The 18,656-nt window shown below is 47.6% G+C and overlaps 3 protein-coding genes across 3 annotated transcripts; 1 reads left to right on the top strand and 2 right to left on the bottom strand.

Moving 5' to 3' along the window:
* Positions 1–3,177: 3,177 nt before the first annotated feature.
* rpp30 (ribonuclease P/MRP 30 subunit) lies at positions 3,178–7,427 on the bottom strand. The gene is made up of 12 exons (XM_061094808.1): positions 7,346–7,427; positions 5,152–5,207; positions 5,017–5,073; positions 4,883–4,948; positions 4,699–4,770; positions 4,520–4,609; positions 4,283–4,399; positions 4,119–4,148; positions 4,004–4,041; positions 3,833–3,912; positions 3,656–3,748; positions 3,178–3,372 (listed from the first exon to the last, which is right to left on the bottom strand). The coding sequence occupies exons 1-12, from the start codon at positions 7,416–7,418 to the stop codon at positions 3,323–3,325; spliced, it is 822 nt and encodes a 273-aa protein (XP_060950791.1). The 5' UTR covers positions 7,419–7,427; the 3' UTR covers positions 3,178–3,322.
* A 570-nt stretch (positions 7,428–7,997) lies between these two features.
* Positions 7,998–14,430, bottom strand: nudt13 (nudix (nucleoside diphosphate linked moiety X)-type motif 13). Its single transcript, XM_061094765.1, has 9 exons — positions 14,393–14,430; positions 13,690–13,845; positions 13,474–13,616; positions 13,091–13,198; positions 12,908–13,014; positions 12,635–12,760; positions 12,351–12,462; positions 9,083–9,237; positions 7,998–8,756 (listed from the first exon to the last, which is right to left on the bottom strand). The coding sequence occupies exons 2-9, from the start codon at positions 13,779–13,781 to the stop codon at positions 8,562–8,564; spliced, it is 1,038 nt and encodes a 345-aa protein (XP_060950748.1). The 5' UTR covers positions 13,782–13,845; positions 14,393–14,430; the 3' UTR covers positions 7,998–8,561.
* A 549-nt stretch (positions 14,431–14,979) lies between these two features.
* si:ch211-207i20.2 (uncharacterized protein LOC568537 homolog) lies at positions 14,980–18,482 on the top strand. The gene is made up of 5 exons (XM_061094624.1): positions 14,980–15,951; positions 16,187–16,334; positions 16,431–16,489; positions 16,559–16,667; positions 16,784–18,482. The coding sequence occupies exons 1-5, from the start codon at positions 15,775–15,777 to the stop codon at positions 17,794–17,796; spliced, it is 1,506 nt and encodes a 501-aa protein (XP_060950607.1). The 5' UTR covers positions 14,980–15,774; the 3' UTR covers positions 17,797–18,482.
* Positions 18,483–18,656: the final 174 nt, after the last annotated feature.

Genomic DNA, 18,656 nt, shown 5'->3' on the forward strand with positions numbered 1-18,656 from the left:
TCTCTCTCTCTCCTCTTTCCCTCTCTCTCTCTTTCTCTCTATCCCTTTTTCCACCTATCTCTCTCTGTCTCTCTCTCTCTCTCCCTCCCTCTCTCTCTTTCTCTCTCCCTCTTTCCTTCTCTCTCTCTCCCCCCCCTCTCTCTCTCTCTCTCTCTCTCTCTCTCTCTCTCTCTCTCTCCTATGTCTCTCTCTCTCTCTCTCTCTCTCTCTCTATCTATCTATCTCTCTCTCTTGCCTCCTCTCTCTCTCACTCTCTCTCCTCCCTCTTTCCTCCTCTCTCTCTCTCTCTCTCTCTCTCTCTCTCTCTCTCTCTCCCTCTCTCCCTGTCTCTATCTCTATTATTACCGAGTGTCTGCTGCCCCCTGTTGCTCACTCACGTCTCTAATCTCCTCTGATTGGTTCATTCACTGTGACGTCACGTCATTTTAAATGAATCCAATGGGAACGTGTGACGTTTCAAACAAACGGAAATACAACTTCCGGGGAAGAGAGTGAGACTTCGAAGTAAATACAACTTTTACATTCTAGTTCATATTGATACTTTTTACCATAAAAACGAAATGAATAAATGAATCAGTATTTAAGGATACACGATTTGAAGCAAACTTTAATTCAAACGACAGAAAATAAATGAATGTCAAATATAAAGAAAATGTCTGGACATTAAAACCTTAATGGGAAATACAAACATCACATTGCTATTATTAATCACTGTTTAATAGAAAATAATTCATCAAGTATGTATGAAAGTAACATTTGATATAATAATTAGTCTTACTTCATTTTTAGTAGAATAAATAAGGTGAAATAATTAAATAGTGTATGATTCAGAAAGTCTGCAGCTTTTATTGTGTGCGTCTCTTACCGGAAGTGCTAATGTGATTAATTTAAACTTTAAGTTGCCGGTAAACAGAAGGTTAAACCGCGCGGTGTTTCCGGGCTGTGCAGCGTTACGGTACCGGGACGTTAACGGAGAGTTAAAACTGGTAGCTTCCGGTCTCAGTGTGGACACATTAGCTTTACACAGCTAACAGCTAACAGCCGGACCGTTAGCTCCAGGCTAGCCGGTCTGAAGTGTCCCCGCTCCGCTAGCTGCTAGCCGCTAGCCGCTAACATGCAGGGTGCTAACCGGCTGAGGAAGAGGAGCGTGGAGCAGCAGCCGTGGAGCTGCAGAGCGGTGAGAGGATGAAGAGGATGTTAGTGATGAAGAAGAGACAGATAACATTGATGATGATTTTAAAATTCATGATAAAGATTGAACCGATTTTATTATTGAAGAGGATATACTGTATAATGTGATGGTAATGATGAAGGTGTTTATATTGAAGATGAGGAAGATGTTTATGAGGATGATGAAGGTGTTTATATTGAAGATGAGGAAGATGTTTATGAGGATGATGAAGGTTTTTATATTGAAGATGATGAAGATGTTTTTGATATCAGAAGCGGGTGTGTGTGGAGTTCCAGTCGTCTGAATGTCCAATGGAAACAAGTCACGGTTTTATTGGAGCCAATCAGCAAGAAGAGCAGCAGGTCAGTGGAGGTCGTCATGACGATAAGTGACGGTTAATGTTGATTTATTAACACTAAATACCCATGAGCCTTCACTCTTTATTAAGTTCATGTTTCCATTGACACGTTTTATTATTATATAAACTATGAGTAACAGCAACCTGTGGTTATGTGATATCACTCATCTTGTCATGAAGCTGTTACTATGGTAACGTGTGTGTGTGAACACAGGTTGCCGTGGTGCGACCCCGACCCCCTCTCTCCTGTCCCAGGTGTCTCGGAGGAGAACCAGTAAGTGCTTCAGACCTGACGCTGGTTTATTGTCTGACCGTTGAGCTCCAGTTTGTCTGCAGCTGTAAACAGGGTGTGTTTGATTTGTCACATGATCAAACTCAGAGCTCCAGACTAACTTGTTCATTTAAGTGACCAAAAGGTTTTCACTGCTCCCTTTGGCACCATAATAAACTATTATACCTCTTTATTTATATGTACGTATATGTGTATATAAATATATAAGGCTGAGTATGACATTTGAACTGAAATTAAACATTTTAAAACATCCTGGATAAAAGATAACCCACACGTGGTGTGTTGGTGTTTATAGTGAAAGTGTAGAGCTCAGGTCAGTGAGTGTGTTGGACGACGCCCACCTCTCAGCTTCACTGGCCATGTGTCAGAGTGTGGGCGGGGCCTAGGGCTTGTGTGTGGCTGAGTGGAAACTCCGCCGAGGAGACGAAGAGCCGACTCGATCCAACTCGGACACAGCCGGTGAAGCTCCAGTGTCACCAGGCCCCGCCCAGACACGCAGTCAGACAAAATGAAGCTCTGTGATTGGACATGTGTGTAAAATGCATCCTGGGAATTGATGTTAACTTGTGCTTTTCATCTCAGGGTCACATCAACCACATCATGGGATACTGATAGTCAACACCCCCCAGGAGGAGGGCGTGCCAACCTGAAGCTCAGATGTCCATGTGGTCTTGAATGCACCATCCGGTGGGATTTGGAGAAACTGCCGTCCAATCACATGCTTCTCCTCATTCCTGACATCCGATTCAGACACAACACATCGGCAGTGATTGGTCCATCGCTCAGTGACATCATCACTTTAATAGATGCGTGTTTTTCTGTTAATAACTAATCAATCACAGTCAAGGATTGTTAAAATGCCATAGCCACGCTGATCACATGACTCTTCTCATTTCATCACTTTAACAGCTTCAGATAAACTTCATTGACCCTGAACAAACGATCATGTGACTTGTGTTCAAACTGAGGCTTTTAACGTCCTCACTAAACACTCCACATGATCGCTGTCAGCCAATCAGATGATTAATGACACGTCACTTCCTGTTTGTACGTTTATATGAAGCAGAGTTTTATTTTTAACGTGACGGAAACAATGTAAAAGTATTTTTGATGAAAATATTTCCCTCTTCGGGTCTGACCAATCAGGGCAGCATTTGCACCGCAGCCTGATTTCACAATAAAAATACAACTGAAAACTTGTGAGGTGTTTTGTTTGATGAGTCAGTGAACCCTGTACTTTGTCTGACAGGAAGATCATCGTGAAACTGAAGGAAACTTAAAACACAAGGTTCTGTTCTGACATCAACTTGAAAAATTATTTGAATATTTGATTTAAATCAGTTCATTACAGACAAATACTAATTCATTTAGTTTATTTATTAAGACGTATCAACATAAAATGTCCTTTTATTACAAGCCTGGAGAAGAATCTAAATTAACAAACGTCACCGTCGACCAAGTCAACCAATGAACCTGAAGATCTCAGTAAGCCCCGCCCCCTTCAGCTGTCAGTCGTAGCGGGCTTGTGTTTCTTGGCAGCCGGAGCGTCGCCTGTTCAGGTAGAACAACATCATGAGAACATGTTCCTCACATTACGGGTAAATACACAGGAAATGTTCATTCTGAACGTTAACCCAACGCTCCACAGCATCAGGAACATTAATAACTAATGTTAACCCAACGCTCCACAGCATCAGGAACATTAATAACTAATGTTAACCCAACGCTCCACAGCATCAGGAACTTCTCTCAGAGTGAACAGTTCCTGTTGATCAATGATCAATATTTAACTATCGATTTCTGTCAAAAGTTTGAGGTTCCTCAGAAAACCTACAGTGTTCAGACTGTGGTGGAGCCTCCTGCTGGTCACATGAGTCACTGCAGCTCCTCGTTGTGTAGATGATCCCACTGGCCGTCTTCCTGGTTTCTGAACAGACAGCACAGGTAGTAAAAGTATTCAGTACACTGTAGTAGTAGTAGTAGTAAGTATTCAAATTGAGAGTAATCTAACCTGCGTGCAGTAGAACTGATCGACACGTGGAGGAAACGGCTTCTTTGGCATCTTTGTCTGACAAACCGAACAACAAACCTCTGACCAACAGCTTCAGGAACACAACGTCACACAACATCACACACTAACACAGACACACACACACATACACACACTGAAGCGGCAGGATACAGGTTGGTGACATCATAAGGACCTCTGAGCTCCAGAGCCTGAAACACACATCAGTTGAGATCTAACACTCATCAAAACGGATCAACATGGTTAATAATCACAAGTGATCACTCACCTTCTCAGCTGCACTGGACAGGATCACGTTCTGAAAAACACAAACTTACATCAGTCCACTTCAGTCCACATCAGTCCACTTCAGTCCACATCAGTTCACATCAGTCCACTTCAGTCCACATCAGTCCACATCAGTCCACATCAGTCCACGTCAGGGTGACCTACCCTCCCCTTGCAGCTCTCCATCAGACAAACTGCGTTAGCGATGGTGTAACGTCTCATGGTCGAGTCTCTGATGGCCGCAGAGTACGAGACCTCGAACACAACACCTCTGTCCACAGCCTGGACACACACACACACACGCACGAACACACACACACACACATACACACAGTGAATCCAGCTGTTGCAAAAAGATCGCTGTCTATCCTCATGAATGATAATCAATGAGGATGACCTCACCCCGCTCACTGGCGCCCTCTTGAAGAAGAAGGGAAGTTTCTCTGTGACTAAGATGCAGATGATGTCGACGTCGTACAACAAACAAGCCGCCTGAACACAAACGCATCGTTATCCACACGTGCTGCATTCAGTGACATCATGTAGAAAGTGCATGTGAACAGGAAGCCGCTGGCGCTCACATGGAAGAGTTTCTCCGTGGTCGGCTGGACGGCCAGCAGGTCGAAGCTCCGGTACTCTGCAGCGTTCGGCCTCTGGACACACGCACACAGATTGAACAATTACCATCATCTGCAGATTAATCAACCCTGCTTTTATTCTGAAGGTCTGAGCTTTTATTTTGATCCTGTGAACACCAACACTCACAAAGTGACTGGAGTCTGACATCACAACTGTCAGTCTGTTCAGCACTCTGATTGGACGAGAGCGGCCCTGCCAGAAACAAACATTAATACAACGACCACACGCGTCAATCACCACGAGCGTCGTCCTCACGCTACCTGGACGACGGGCAGCGGATCCATCAGCTCAGAGATGGGCGTCGGCGTGGGGATCTCCTGCAAACAGGAAGCACACAGGTTGCTTCCTGCACGGGACTGAGTTCCTGAACGCAGCAAAACAGACGACACACTCACCGGCTTCTTCTTGGAAGGTTCGAACACATAGTTGATGGCGACAGTGGAGAAACCAACTGAAAGAACAAGACATTACAGATCAATCACAGACAAGTCACTGACAAGTCACTGACAGATCACAGACAAGTCACTGACAAGTTACTGACAAGTCACAGATCAATCACTGACAAGTCACTGATCAATCACTGACAAGTTACTGACAAGTCACTGATCAATCACTGACAAGTTACTGACAAGTCACTGACAAGTCACTGACAAGTCACAGACAAGTCACTGACAAGTTACTGATCAATCACTGACAAGTTACTGACAAGTTACTGACAAGTTACTGACAAGTTACTGACAAGTTACTGACAAGTTACAGATCAATCACTGACAAGTCACAGACAAGTTACTGACAAGTCACTGATCAATCACTGACAAGTCACTGACCAATCACAGACAAGTCACAGACAAGTTACTGACAAGTCACAGATCAATCACTGACAAGTCACTGACAAGTCACTGACAGATCACAGACAAGTCACTGATCAATCACTGACAAGTCACTGATCAATCACTGACAAGTCACTGACCAATCACTGACAAGTCACTGACAAGTCACTGACAGATCACAGACAAGTCACAGATCAATCACTGACAAGTCACAGATCAATCACTGACAAGTCACTGACAAGTCACTGACAAGTTACTGACAAGTTACTGACAAGTTACTGACAAGTCACTGACAAGTTACTGACAAGTTACTGACAAGTCACAGACAAGTCACTGACAAGTTACTGACAAGTCACTGACAAGTTACTGACAAGTTACTGACAAGTCACTGACAAGTCACTGACAGATCACAGACAAGTCACAGATCAATCACTGACAAGTCACAGATCAATCACTGACAAGTCACTGACAAGTCACTGACAAGTTACTGACAAGTTACTGACAAGTCACAGACAAGTCACTGACAAGTCACTGATCAATCACTGACAAGTCACTGACCAATCACTGACAAGTTACTGACAAGTTACTGACAGATCACAGACAAGTCACTGATCAATCACTGACAAGTCACTGATCAATCACTGACAGATCACAGACAAGTCACTGATCAATCACTGACAAGTCACTGATCAATCACTGATAAGTTACTGATCTGTCACTGACAAGTCACTGACAAGTTACTGACAAGTCACAGATCAATCACTGACAAGTCACAGATCAATCACTGACAAGTCACTGACAAGTCACTGACAAGTTACTGACAAGTTACTGACAAGTCACAGACAAGTCACTGACAAGTCACTGATCAATCACTGACAAGTCACTGATCAATCACTGACAAGTCACTGACAAGTCACTGACAAGTCACTGACAAGTCACAGATCAGTCACTGACAAGTCACTGACAAGTCACTGACAAGTCACAGATGATGTTGATCAGGTTATTTCTGTGACCCCATGTGTTTTTTCTAACAGCTGACAAAGATTTAATTCTTAATAAAATCTTTGTCATGTGACGTTAAAATATAAAGTTATTTGTAGTGAGAACAGATCTTAAAATAATAATTATATTAAAATATAAAGTTATTTGTAGTGAGAACAGATCTTAAAATAATAATTATATTAAAATATAAAGTTATTTGTAGTGAGAACAGATCTTAAAATAATAATTATATTAAAATATAAAGTTATTTGTAGTGAGAACAACAGATCTTAAAATAATAAATAAGCAGAACTTTAGCAACAGAAACGTTAAATTGAGGCTTTTTGAGCAGAGTCTGGTGTAAAGGGTCCACAGCCTGGAGCTCAGAGCGGGGAGAGCAGGCAGCGCAGCCCCGCTGCCGGGTGCTGGTCCCCGGGTACACAGTCCGGGGAGCCCGGGGACCACCACCCCGCTGCCGGGTGCTGGTCCCCGGGTACACAGTCCGGGGAGCCCGGGGACCACCACCCGGCAGCGGGGTGCTGGTCCCCGGGTACACAGTCCGGGGAGCCCGGGGACCACCACCCGGCAGCGGGGTGCTGGTCCCCGGGTACAGATTCCGGGGAGCCCGGGGACCAGCACCCGGCAGCGGGGTGCCTGCTCTCCCCGCTGCCGGGTGCTGGTCCCCGGGTACACAGTCCGGGGAGCCCGGGGACCACCACCCGGCAGCGGGGTGCTGGTCCCCGGGTACAGAGTCCGGGGGAGGCCGGTGCAGACTCACGCTGAGCCGCGGACTCGATCAGGTTCCGGACTCCGGAGCCGGAGCTCAGGTTCAGATCCATGAAAACCGCCATGATGCTGCACGTGCTCAGACGAAAGGCCTGCTGGGAGCTGTAGTCCCGCCTGCTCTGACGTCACAGTCTCATGGGACCATAACGAGAATCAGAATAAAGTCAGATATTTCAACTGAATGTTTCATGTGATTTTAGTTTGTCTTCCAGAAACTAACTGTATAACCCTCACCCCCCGTAGTGATGTCATCTTCTTCAGATTCGCAATTTGTTTTACTACGTTAACATTCAGATAGATTATAGAGTAAAGCAGCATTAAAGTGATGGATACTAATAATCCAGTAATATCATATAAACACATGAGTACTTTTACTTGAGTATTCTTGATCTAAGGACTTCAATACTTTTACTTCAGCAGGATTGTGAGTGTAGGACTTTTACTTTGATCGTTTTTAACTCAGTGGTTTAGTTGTTTCTCATATAAAATCAGTTTATTATAGAGACGTGATGATAGAACCTTTAAAAACTGATGAAATCATTTTTTTTCAACATTTTATTTTGAATCCGTGATTTAAACTCAATTAACAAAATATTCACATATGATCAAATAAATGAAGCAGATGAACTTTTGAAATGATCCGTTTTTTCACAACTTTAAAAATGTTTTATTCAAAGTCATCAGATTATATAACAGAGAGGTAGATGTTGTTTTATTTACATTTTATTACAAAGGCGTCACAAACAGACGATAACTTATAAAAACATTATCAACTTAATTAACATGAATATTCATTTTAATTATGTTTAAAATCCTCATCTTTTAAGTTGCCTTTGTGGCCATGTTTTCAGGGATCATGACCTCTGACCTGTCATGTTGATTTCCTTCGTGTCTTTGTGTTTCCTGCATTATGTTACATGCTAGCATGCTAACTCAATAGCCTCTGTAGCTTCTAGACATCGACGGTAAAGTTAACATCAGTTAGTGCGTTGCCTAGCAGCAGTGTTTTCACTCTGTGTACACGACTTCTTGCTTCGTAACAATTAGCTGATTAGCTCCATCTAGAGACAGTGTTAATTTAGGTTAATCATACATTGAGTTTTGTTATTATAGTTCCCATGATGCAAAGCTGGAGGTGTTCAGTTTTTAGAGCTCAGTACTTTGTCGCTCGTTTTTGGATCTGAAATCTCTCCTTCGTTCAGGACTCGTCACTCTCCTCTCTCGCTGCTCTGCTGTCGTTCCATCCATTCCGTGATAAGGCGGTGGGCGATGGCGTGCTTCGGGGGAAGCCAGACGACGGGAGGGTCACCTCTCCTGGGCGGAGACTTCATTTGGAGGGCGGAGGTGATTTCATCCAGACTGAACCAGCGAGCGTCCTCCAGCTCCGTGTGGTCCACGTCCAGCTGCACAGAGAACAGCATTTCCTCAAACAGCTGCTACTGATGTTTGAAACGCCAGGTCCTCCACTGTACGTCCTCCTTCCAGGGAAAGCTCCTCCTACCCGTGACCTGACTATTACCTTTGACAACTCACTGTGAGGGACAGCTGTTACTCAACATCATCACTACAGTTTCCTGTCCCGCCTCCTAAACGGTGGAACCAGCTCCACATGGACATAAGGACAGGAAGTCTTCACGTCGTCCTCCAGACTGAAGACACATCTCTTCACTCTAAACCTCGGATCATTTTTTTTTTATTAAATCAAACATTGTTGTGTATGTCAACTCACCTGAGTGTGGGCGGAGCTAACAGAGGCGTGGCAGCCCAGCATAAAGGAGCTGTGAGGGAAAGGCCAGTGCTGCGAGGAGCTGTAGGAGATGCTGTCGACCTCTAAACCCACTTCCTCCGCCACCTCCCTGCACAGGGTCTCCTCCACAGACTCACCTGGAACACACACAGGTGGGTTAGACCCGGGGACAGACAGGAAACAGGTGGGTTAGACCCGGGGACAGACAGGAAACAGGTGGGTTAGACCCGGGGACAGACAGGAAACAGGTGAACAGACAGGAAACAGGTGGGTTAGACCCGGGGACAGACAGGAAACAGGTAAACAGACAGGAAACAGGTGGGTTAGACCCGGGGAAAGACAGGAAACAGGTGGGTTAGACCCGGGGACAGACAGGAAACAGGTGGGTTAGACCCGGGGACAGACAGGAAACAGGTGGGTTAGACCCGGGGACAGACAGGAAACAGGTGGGTTAGACCCGGGGACAGACAGGAAACAGGTGAACAGACAGGAAACAGGTGGGTTAGACCCGGGGAAAGACAGGAAACAGGTGGGTTAGACCCGGGGACAGACAGGAAACAGGTGGGTTAGACCCGGGGACAGACAGGAAACAGGTGGGTTAGACCCGGGGACAGACAGGAAACAGGTGGGTTAGACCCGGGGACAGACAGGAAACAGGTGGGTTAGACCCAGGGACAGACAGGAAACAGGTGGGTTAGACCCGGGGACAGACAGGAAACAGGTGGGTTAGACCCGGGACAGGTGGGTTAGACCCGGGGACAGACAGGAAACAGGTAAACAGACAGGAAACAGGTGGGTTAGACCCGGGGACAGACAGGAAACAGGTAAACAGACAGGAAACAGGTGGGTTAGACCCGGGGACAGACAGGAAACAGGTGGGTTAGACCCGGGGACAGACAGGAAACAGGTGGGTTAGACCCGGGGACAGACAGGAAACAGGTGGGTTAGACCCGGGGACAGACAGGAAACAGGTGAACAGACAGGAAACAGGTGGGTTAGACCCGGGGACAGACAGGAAACAGGTGGGTTAGACCCGGGGACAGACAGGAAACAGGTGGGTTAGACCCGGGGACAGACAGGAAACAGGTGGGTTAGACCCGGGGACAGACAGGAAACAGGTGGGTTAGACCCGGGGACAGACAGGAAACAGGTGGGTTAGACCCGGGGACAGACAGGAAACAGGTGGGTTAGACCCGGGACAGGTGGGTTAGACCCGGGGACAGACAGGAAACAGGTAAACAGACAGGAAACAGGTGGGTTAGACCCGGGGACAGACAGGAAACAGGTAAACAGACAGGAAACAGGTGGGTTAGACCCGGGGACAGACAGGAAACAGGTGGGTTAGACCCGGGGACAGACAGGAAACAGGTGAACAGACAGGAAACAGGTGGGTTAGACCCGGGGACAGACAGGAAACAGGTAAACAGACAGGAAACAGGTGGGTTAGACCCGGGGAAAGACAGGAAACAGGTGGGTTAGACCCGGGGACAGACAGGAAACAGGTGGGTTAGACCCGGGGACAGACAGGAAACAGGTGGGTTAGACCCGGGGACAGACAGGAAACAGGTGGGTTAGACCCGGGGACAGACAGGAAACAGGTGAACAGACAGGAAACAGGTGGGTTAGACCCGGGGAAAGACAGGAAACAGGTGGGTTAGACCCGGGGACAGACAGGAAACAGGTGGGTTAGACCCGGGGACAGACAGGAAACAGGTGGGTTAGACCCGGGGACAGACAGGAAACAGGTGGGTTAGACCCGGGGACAGACAGGAAACAGGTGGGTTAGACCCAGGGACAGACAGGAAACAGGTGGGTTAGACCCGGGGACAGACAGGAAACAGGTGGGTTAGACCCGGGACAGGTGGGTTAGACCCGGGGACAGACAGGAAACAGGTAAACAGACAGGAAACAGGTGGGTTAGACCCGGGGACAGACAGGAAACAGGTAAACAGACAGGAAACAGGTGGGTTAGACCCGGGGACAGACAGGAAACAGGTGGGTTAGACCCGGGGACAGACAGGAAACAGGTGGGTTAGACCCGGGGACAGACAGGAAACAGGTGGGTTAGACCCGGGGACAGACAGGAAACAGGTGAACAGACAGGAAACAGGTGGGTTAGACCCGGGGACAGACAGGAAACAGGTGGGTTAGACCCGGGGACAGACAGGAAACAGGTGGGTTAGACCCGGGGACAGACAGGAAACAGGTGGGTTAGACCCGGGGACAGACAGGAAACAGGTGGGTTAGACCCGGGGACAGACAGGAAACAGGTGGGTTAGACCCGGGGACAGACAGGAAACAGGTGGGTTAGACCCGGGACAGGTGGGTTAGACCCGGGGACAGACAGGAAACAGGTAAACAGACAGGAAACAGGTGGGTTAGACCCGGGGACAGACAGGAAACAGGTGAACAGACAGGAAACAGGTGGGTTAGACCCGGGGACAGACAGGAAACAGGTTGGACAGACAGGAAACAGGTGGGTTAGACCCGGGGACAGACAGGAAACAGGTGGGTTAGACCCGGGGACAGACAGGAAACAGGTGAACAGACAGGAAACAGGTGGGTTAGACCCGGGGACAGACAGGAAACAGGTAAACAGACAGGAAACAGGTGGGTTAGACCCGGGGAAAGACAGGAAACAGGTGGGTTAGACCCGGGGACAGACAGGAAACAGGTGGGTTAGACCCGGGGACAGACAGGAAACAGGTGGGTTAGACCCGGGGACAGACAGGAAACAGGTGGGTTAGACCCGGGGAAAGACAGGAAACAGGTGGGTTAGACCCGGGGACAGACAGGAAACAGGTGGGTTAGACCCGGGGACAGACAGGAAACAGGTGGGTTAGACCCGGGGACAGACAGGAAACAGGTTGGACAGACAGGAAACAGGTGGGTTAGACCCGGGGACAGACAGGAAACAGGTAAACAGACAGGAAACAGGTGGGTTAGACCCGGGGACAGACAGGAAACAGGTGGGTTAGACCCGGGGACAGACAGGAAACAGGTGGGTTAGACCCGGGGACAGACAGGAAACAGGTGGGTTAGACCCGGGGACAGACAGGAAACAGGTGGGTTAGACCCGGGGAAAGACAGGAAACAGGTGGGTTAGACCCGGGGACAGACAGGAAACAGGTAAACAGACAGGAAACAGGTGGGTTAGACCCGGGGACAGACAGGAAACAGGTGGGTTAGACCCGGGGACAGACAGGAAACAGGTGAACAGACAAGTGAGTGTGTTAAAAGTGAGATTGACCCATGTCACAGAAACCAGCCAGAGCACTGTACATCCCCCGTGGGAAGGACGACTGTCGCCCCAACAAACAGCGTTTCCCATCAGAGACCAGGACAATGACCACTGGAGACATCTGCAGGGACACCAGAGAGACCAGGACCTAGTCACAACAGAACATCCATACATGCCACCAACAACTAAATTGAAAGCTGGGTTGGATCCAGATAAGAACTGGTTTTGACCCGGCTTAAATCTGGTTCAAATCCAGTTTAGGTTGAGTTTGGATGTTTTAAAATGAGATTGACCGTTGGATAGTGGACGGTCCCGCTGCTCCTGCAGACTCTCTGACTCCCGGCCTGGTTCCGGTGGGTCGGCTGGCCGGTAGCGCTGCAGAACCTGTTGGTTTGATGCCAGCGCAGCAGAGCCTGACCCTGCAGGACAGACCGTGATCAGGACCAGAATCGAACATCCACACTGGACACTGCCGGCTAATTGTCTGAGCTGAGCTTTTAAAAAGGAATACTTCAAAATAAAAGCATTAATCAGATGACGGTACCAGTCTTGTTGTAGTTCCTGACCTTGGCCACTACAGGGACATCTGCAGCAGTCAGCAGAAAGAATGATTTCCTGAGCTCCACAAAGTTCCCTTCGCACTCATCTTCTACTGCTGCCTGATCCAGTTCTCCTACAGAACCGAGCACAGAGCAGAACATCAGACCAGAACCCGCGGTCAGTCCGAAGAATGGATCATGTGTTCTTACCAACATCCAAACAGAACTGAGCCTGGTTCTGTTCAGAACAGCCGACCAGAACAGACTCCGTCAGCAAACATCTGTCATGACCAAGTCGCTCCAGAATCAACTGCACATCTGGAATGTAAAACATCAACTGTGTTAGAACGTCAAGCTAATTTGTGCTCAGGTTACGGTTCTACACTTTCTTACTGACATTGTCTTTGTTAGTTTCCCTAATTGTAGTCCCATCTTTTAGCTTCGGTTCTTGAGGTTCTCTACCTGAAGTTCTGTTTTTCCGAGGTTCCATACCAGAGGTTCTGTCTTGTGGTTCTCTACCTGTTGTTGTAGTGTTCTCTACCTGAAGTTCTGTTTTTCTGTGGTTCTCTAAATGAAGCTTTGAGGTTCTTAACCTGAGCTGCTGACTGTTGCCGGTGTGAAGGTTCCTCTCTCGGTACGCTGCAGCAGAGGAGCCAGGCGGTGGAACAGGATGACGCGGCTGTTCTGCAGCGCGTTAGCACACAAGGAGTCGTCCTCCTTCAGCTGGTTAATCAACCTGAGAAGACATCAATCAATCAATCCACCTGTTAACAATCAGCCAATCACTGAGAAGCTGTGAGTTACTCAACCTCATCCTGGCCACATATCCTGAGCAGCTGCGACTCGGCGGACATTTTGAGGGAGAGAGGAGGATCCTCAGAGGTTTCAACATGGCCGCCATTCTGAACTGATCTGGACTAGACTGATCTGATCTGGACTAGACTGGTTTGAACCGATTCTGCTGCCTGCACACAAGTCAGAGGGAACAGACGTTTTACAGAAACAGCAACTGAGGAGGAGGGGGGGGGGGGGGGGGTATTAGCCTAGCTTAGCATGAAGACCAGTCAGTTCAGATCGAGCTATAGAGCTTCTTCACAGCAGGTAAACACAGGTGTTATTACACATGAATTTACTCACTGTTGTGATTTACTTGTTTATTTATATTTTATATCAAACGGCTGCAGTGAAAAAGATGCTTCATTGATTCATGTCAATATAAAAGTGAATGATCATAAGTGTGATGTGTTCTGACCACAACACATGAAACCCCCCCCCCATAGAATAACAAAGTGCTGCGATTAGATGCACTGTGTGAATGTGTGTGTGGGTGAATGTAAAACTATAAAGAGCTTTGTGTCATCAAGACTAGAAAAGATCTATAAATACAAAACCATTTACCAAAGACAATAAAGCTTTTTCAGATCAAACATGTGACACATGCGTTTATATGAATCAATCATGTAGGAAACATGAAGGAGTTACAGTGAACATTTCAAAATAAAACGTGTTTACCTGCAGCTGCTCCTATTCTTCTTCTTCTTCTTCTTCTTCTTCTTCTTCTTCTTCTTCTTCTTCTTCTTCTTCTTCTTCTTCTTCTTCTTCTTCTTCTTCTTCTTCTTCTTCTTCTTCTTCTTCTTCTTCTTCTTCTTTAAAAGAGTCTGCCCCCTGCAGGAACACCCGCAATGAAAATAAATAAAACTGTTTTTACTTTAGTTTCATTTTAAACATAAACATGTTCCTGAAACTATTTATTGAAATAAACTTCTGAAACCCAAACTTCAAGCTAAAGAATAATCAGAAATTATATTAAAAATAATAATATTGTAGAATCTGCTTCTCCCTGTCTCATAGCGGACCGGAAGAGATACTAGCTTCTTCCGGTTCCGGTCAGCGCTGTTTGTTGTGAGTTGATCTGCCTCAACTTTAGTTTGGTTCGTTTTGATAAAGTTTAGAGACGAAGCTGAGCTGATGCTCCGCGGGCGGTGTTAGCTGCTGTTAGCTGCTGTTAGCTGCTGTTAGCTGCTGTTAGCTGCTGTTAGCTGCTGTTAGCTGGTATTAGCTGGTATTAGCTGCTGTTAGCTGCTGGTATTAGCTGCTGTTAGCTGCTGGTATTAGCTGGTGTTAGCTGCTGTTAGCTGGTGTTAGCTGCTGGTAACTATGGTAGGTGCTGGTAGCTGCTGTTAGCTGGTATTAGCTGGTGTTAGCTGCTGGTAACTATGGTAGGTGCTGGTAGCTGCTGGTAACTATGGTAGGTGCTGGTAGCTGCTGTTAGCTGGTGTTAGCTGCTGGTAGCTGCTGGTAGCTGGTGTTAGCTGCTGGTAGCTGCTGGTGTTATCTGGTATTAGCTGGTATTAGCTGCTGGTATCTATAGTAGGTGCTGGTAGCTGCTGGTAGCTGGTGTGAGCTACTGTTAGCTGCTGTTAGCTACTTTTAGCTGGTAGCTGCTATTAGCTGGTGTTAGCCGAGGTTGTCTTCTTTTAGCTGGTGTTAGCTTCTGTTAGCTACTGGTAGCTGCTGGTAACTATGGCAGCTTCTGTTAGCTACCTTTAGCTGCTTATAGCTGCGGTTAAGTGTTAGCTTCTGTTAGCTTCTGTTAGCTTCTTTTAGCTTCTGGTAGCTGCTGGTAGCTGGTGTTAGCTTCTGGTAGCTGCTGGTAGCTGGTGTTAGCCGAGGTTGTCTTCTTTTAGCTGGTGTTAGCTACTGGTAGCTGCTGGTAACTATGGCAGCTTCTGTTAGCTACTTTTAGCTGCTTATAGCTGGTGTTAGCTGAGGTTATCTTCTTTTAGCTGATGCTAGCTGCGGTTAGCTGCTGGTAGCTGGTGTTAGCTGAGGTTATCTTCTTTTAGCTGATGCTAGCTGCGGTTAGCTGGTGTTAGCTGGTGCTAGCTGGCAGGATGAGCTCCTTCGTGGCCCTTCACACTCAGCTGGCCACCGTCATGGAGTCTTTGGTTCACGCTGCGGTGGCGGAGCTCCAGAAGCTGGTGGAGAACAGCTCGACCTTCCTGGAGCTCGGGACCGAAGAGGAGCTGCCTCTGCCGGCCAGAGTTTCATCAGAGAGCCGGGGGAAGACGGTGAGGAGCCGGGCAGCTGTGGAGCTGGACCCCGGAACCAGAGCCAGACACTGGTTGTACACTTTGACTTTAACTCTCCTCACGAGTCAATTCAAGGAAAAACTGTTAAAACAGCCACAACATGATTTGAGCTTTTATTGACCATAATCATTTATAACCTGCTGTAATCAGACAAGAGAGAGAGAACTACTTCACATTCAAGCTGCAGGTGAGTCTGACCTCTGACCTGCGTCAGGTGCTGTTCGCCTCCATCATGGAGACCCTGGGGAACGAGGCTCTGGGGAAAATTCTGAACATCGTGGATGAAGCCGAGCTGGTGTCCGGACGGAGTGGGAAGAGGCCACAGACCAGCGTCCTCAACGTCCTAAACAACACACAAGTCGGTACGTGGCCCCGCCCCCTGCTGATTACACACACAATTTCAGAAATCCACCGGTAATTATGTCGTGCTAACGTAATGTTTGAAATGTCCATTGCAGAGTCGGAACACTCGTACGGCGTCCGACTGCAGAGCTGCGACACGGACAGGTCGCCACAGGTAAGATCCGCCCACAGACCTGTTGATCGTGGTGCGTTCACTGACCTGACCGATGTGAGTACGTTACAGACGTCGCTGCTGACCGAACCAGAGAAGGAGACGCTGGAGGATCCGTTTGTGCCGGCGGTGACAGTCAAAGACGAACTTGGAAACATCGACCTAGGAGCCATCGCTGAGAGTGAGCACCTGATCAATATCAGTCAATACTTGATCAAACCCAGTGACCAACGCATGTTCCTGGTCAGATCAATATCAAATGCCTGCTCTCATGATGATGATGGTTTTTCCCTCCAGGAGCTCACGATGAAGCTCAGCCTCTTCTACTCGACCGGCAGGAGGACATTTCCGCCTCCCCTGAGTTTGTTCTTGAGAGCGTCACCTGGAAGTACTTCATATGCACGCCGTGCGGCAAATCCTTCACGTCTCAGAGCAACCTTAAGAGCCACCAGCGCATCCACACTGAGGAGAAGCCGTTCTCCTGCAGCATCTGCGGCAGAGCGTTCCGTCAGAGGCAGAGCATGCAGAGCCACACGCGCATGCACACGGGCGAGCGGCCGTACAAGTGTCCCGAGTGCGAGAAGTGTTTCACCAAACTGACGCAGCTGAAGACGCACGCCATCATCCACACGGGGGAGAAGCCGCACGGCTGTGAGGCGTGTGGCAGCCGCTTCAGCCTGCTGCAGAACCTGCACCGCCACCAGCTCACGCACACGGGCAAGAAGCTCTTCGTGTGCAACGTGTGCGGAAAAGGTTTCACCCGTTCCGTCACGCTGAAGACTCATGAACTCATCCACACGGGACAGAAACCCTTCAAGTGCGAGGAGTGTCCCAAGACCTTTCGCCACGCCGTCAACCTCAAGAACCACCAGAGGATCCACAGCGGCGTGCGGCCCTTCAGCTGCGACCTCTGTGGGAAGAGCTTCCGCCAGTCAGTGAACCTGAAGATCCACCGCAGAATCCACACCGGCGAGCGGCCGTTCAGCTGCCAGGAGTGCGGCAAGACGTTCAGCCAGCAAAGCAGCTTGATCTCACACGGCCGCACGCACTCGTCCGAGAAGCCGTTCGCCTGCAGCTCCTGCGACAAGAGGTTTAACAACGCCAACAGCCTGAAGCTGCACGAGCGCGTCCACTCGGGGGAGAAGCCGTACACCTGCGACATCTGTGGCAAGACCTTCAGTCAGGGAAGTCATCTGAGGACGCACAAGAGACACGTCCACGCCGGCGGGAAACAGTTCATCTGCGACAAATGCGGGAAGAGATACTCGGACCAACGCAACCTGAAGCTGCACAAGTGCAGCTACGCATGAACGAGATGACGCAGGGACTTAAAATGAAATGAATTAAAGTTCTGGACATTCAGGGATTAAAACTCATTTTGAATTTTATTTTACTTTAAAGAGGAAAATAATTTATTCAGTGTTGAGGGGGGTAAACCAATCAGATGTCATGTGTGTTGATATGTGCTGGGCTTTGAACATTACCCATGAGCCTCTTCTCACAGCAGTGCACAATCTTTGACCTTTGATATTTAGAGGTGAGCGAGGACTTAAAGTATGAGGTGTGACTGTCTGCGTGGACGCTAAATACTTTATGGACGATAGCAAGCAATCGTGTAACGGCTGCTCACAGTTCTACAACGGAGCAAAGAACCCGGTTACAGATCCCTCATCTTTTCCTGAGAAGTGTCAAAGTGTTTTTGTTCATTATGAAACTGACGAGACAAATTAGAAAATATCACAGTGGATATAATGAATGAAACTCGGGTTCAGGGCTGAGCTTTCACAGCGCCCCCTAGTGGATGTTCAGAATGATTGGACCAGAAGAGGACACCTGTCTGAAATAAGCCCGGCCCAGTGGAACACTGTTCTCTGATTGGTTGAAAACATAAGTACAAATGATGCTGCTCAATGCGTTTGTAAATATTCACATTGTAGGATTTTTATAATATTTCAGAATTTTGTAAAAACTAATAAATGTTAAAGTTCTGTTGCAACTCGTCTGTTTGTTCTTAAAGGTACAGTTCCACCTTAAGAGTCAGAATATTTATTAATGAATAACTATAATAATCACGTCATGTTTCCACTTCTATTTGTTTGTTTGTCAACAGAATGAACACATCTCCAGTAAACCTGGTGGAAGATGTTTTATGGCTCAATGTTTTTCTGTC

Source organism: Limanda limanda, chromosome 21, assembly GCF_963576545.1.
Source record: "Limanda limanda chromosome 21, fLimLim1.1, whole genome shotgun sequence".
NCBI lineage: Eukaryota > Metazoa > Chordata > Actinopteri > Pleuronectiformes > Pleuronectidae > Limanda > Limanda limanda.

Bases quoted from the DNA above. Each gene is read 5' to 3' on its own strand.
- nudt13 (XM_061094765.1), bottom strand. From the start codon at position 13,781: ATGGCGGCCATGTTGAAACCTCTGAGGATCCTCCTCTCTCCCTCAAAA. The intron at 13,015-13,090 runs GTAAGAACACAT...TCGGTTCTGTAG, and splicing joins TCAGTTCTGTTTGGATGTTG to GAGAACTGGATCAGGCAGCA. The intron at 9,238-12,350 runs GTCAATCTCACT...TGTGTGTTCCAG, and splicing joins GGCTGGTTTCTGTGACATGG to GTGAGTCTGTGGAGGAGACC.
- rpp30 (XM_061094808.1), bottom strand. From the start codon at position 7,418: ATGGCGGTTTTCATGGATCTGAACCTGAGCTCCGGCTCCGGAGTCCGG. The intron at 5,208-7,345 runs GTGAGTCTGCAC...TTGTTCTTTCAG, and splicing joins GATCGAGTCCGCGGCTCAGC to TTGGTTTCTCCACTGTCGCC. The intron at 3,749-3,832 runs GTTAGATTACTC...CTGTCTGTTCAG, and splicing joins ATCAGTTCTACTGCACGCAG to AAACCAGGAAGACGGCCAGT.
- si:ch211-207i20.2 (XM_061094624.1), top strand. From the start codon at position 15,775: ATGAGCTCCTTCGTGGCCCTTCACACTCAGCTGGCCACCGTCATGGAG. The intron at 16,335-16,430 runs GTACGTGGCCCC...TGTCCATTGCAG, and splicing joins CCTAAACAACACACAAGTCG to AGTCGGAACACTCGTACGGC. The intron at 16,668-16,783 runs GTGAGCACCTGA...TTTTCCCTCCAG, and splicing joins CCTAGGAGCCATCGCTGAGA to GAGCTCACGATGAAGCTCAG.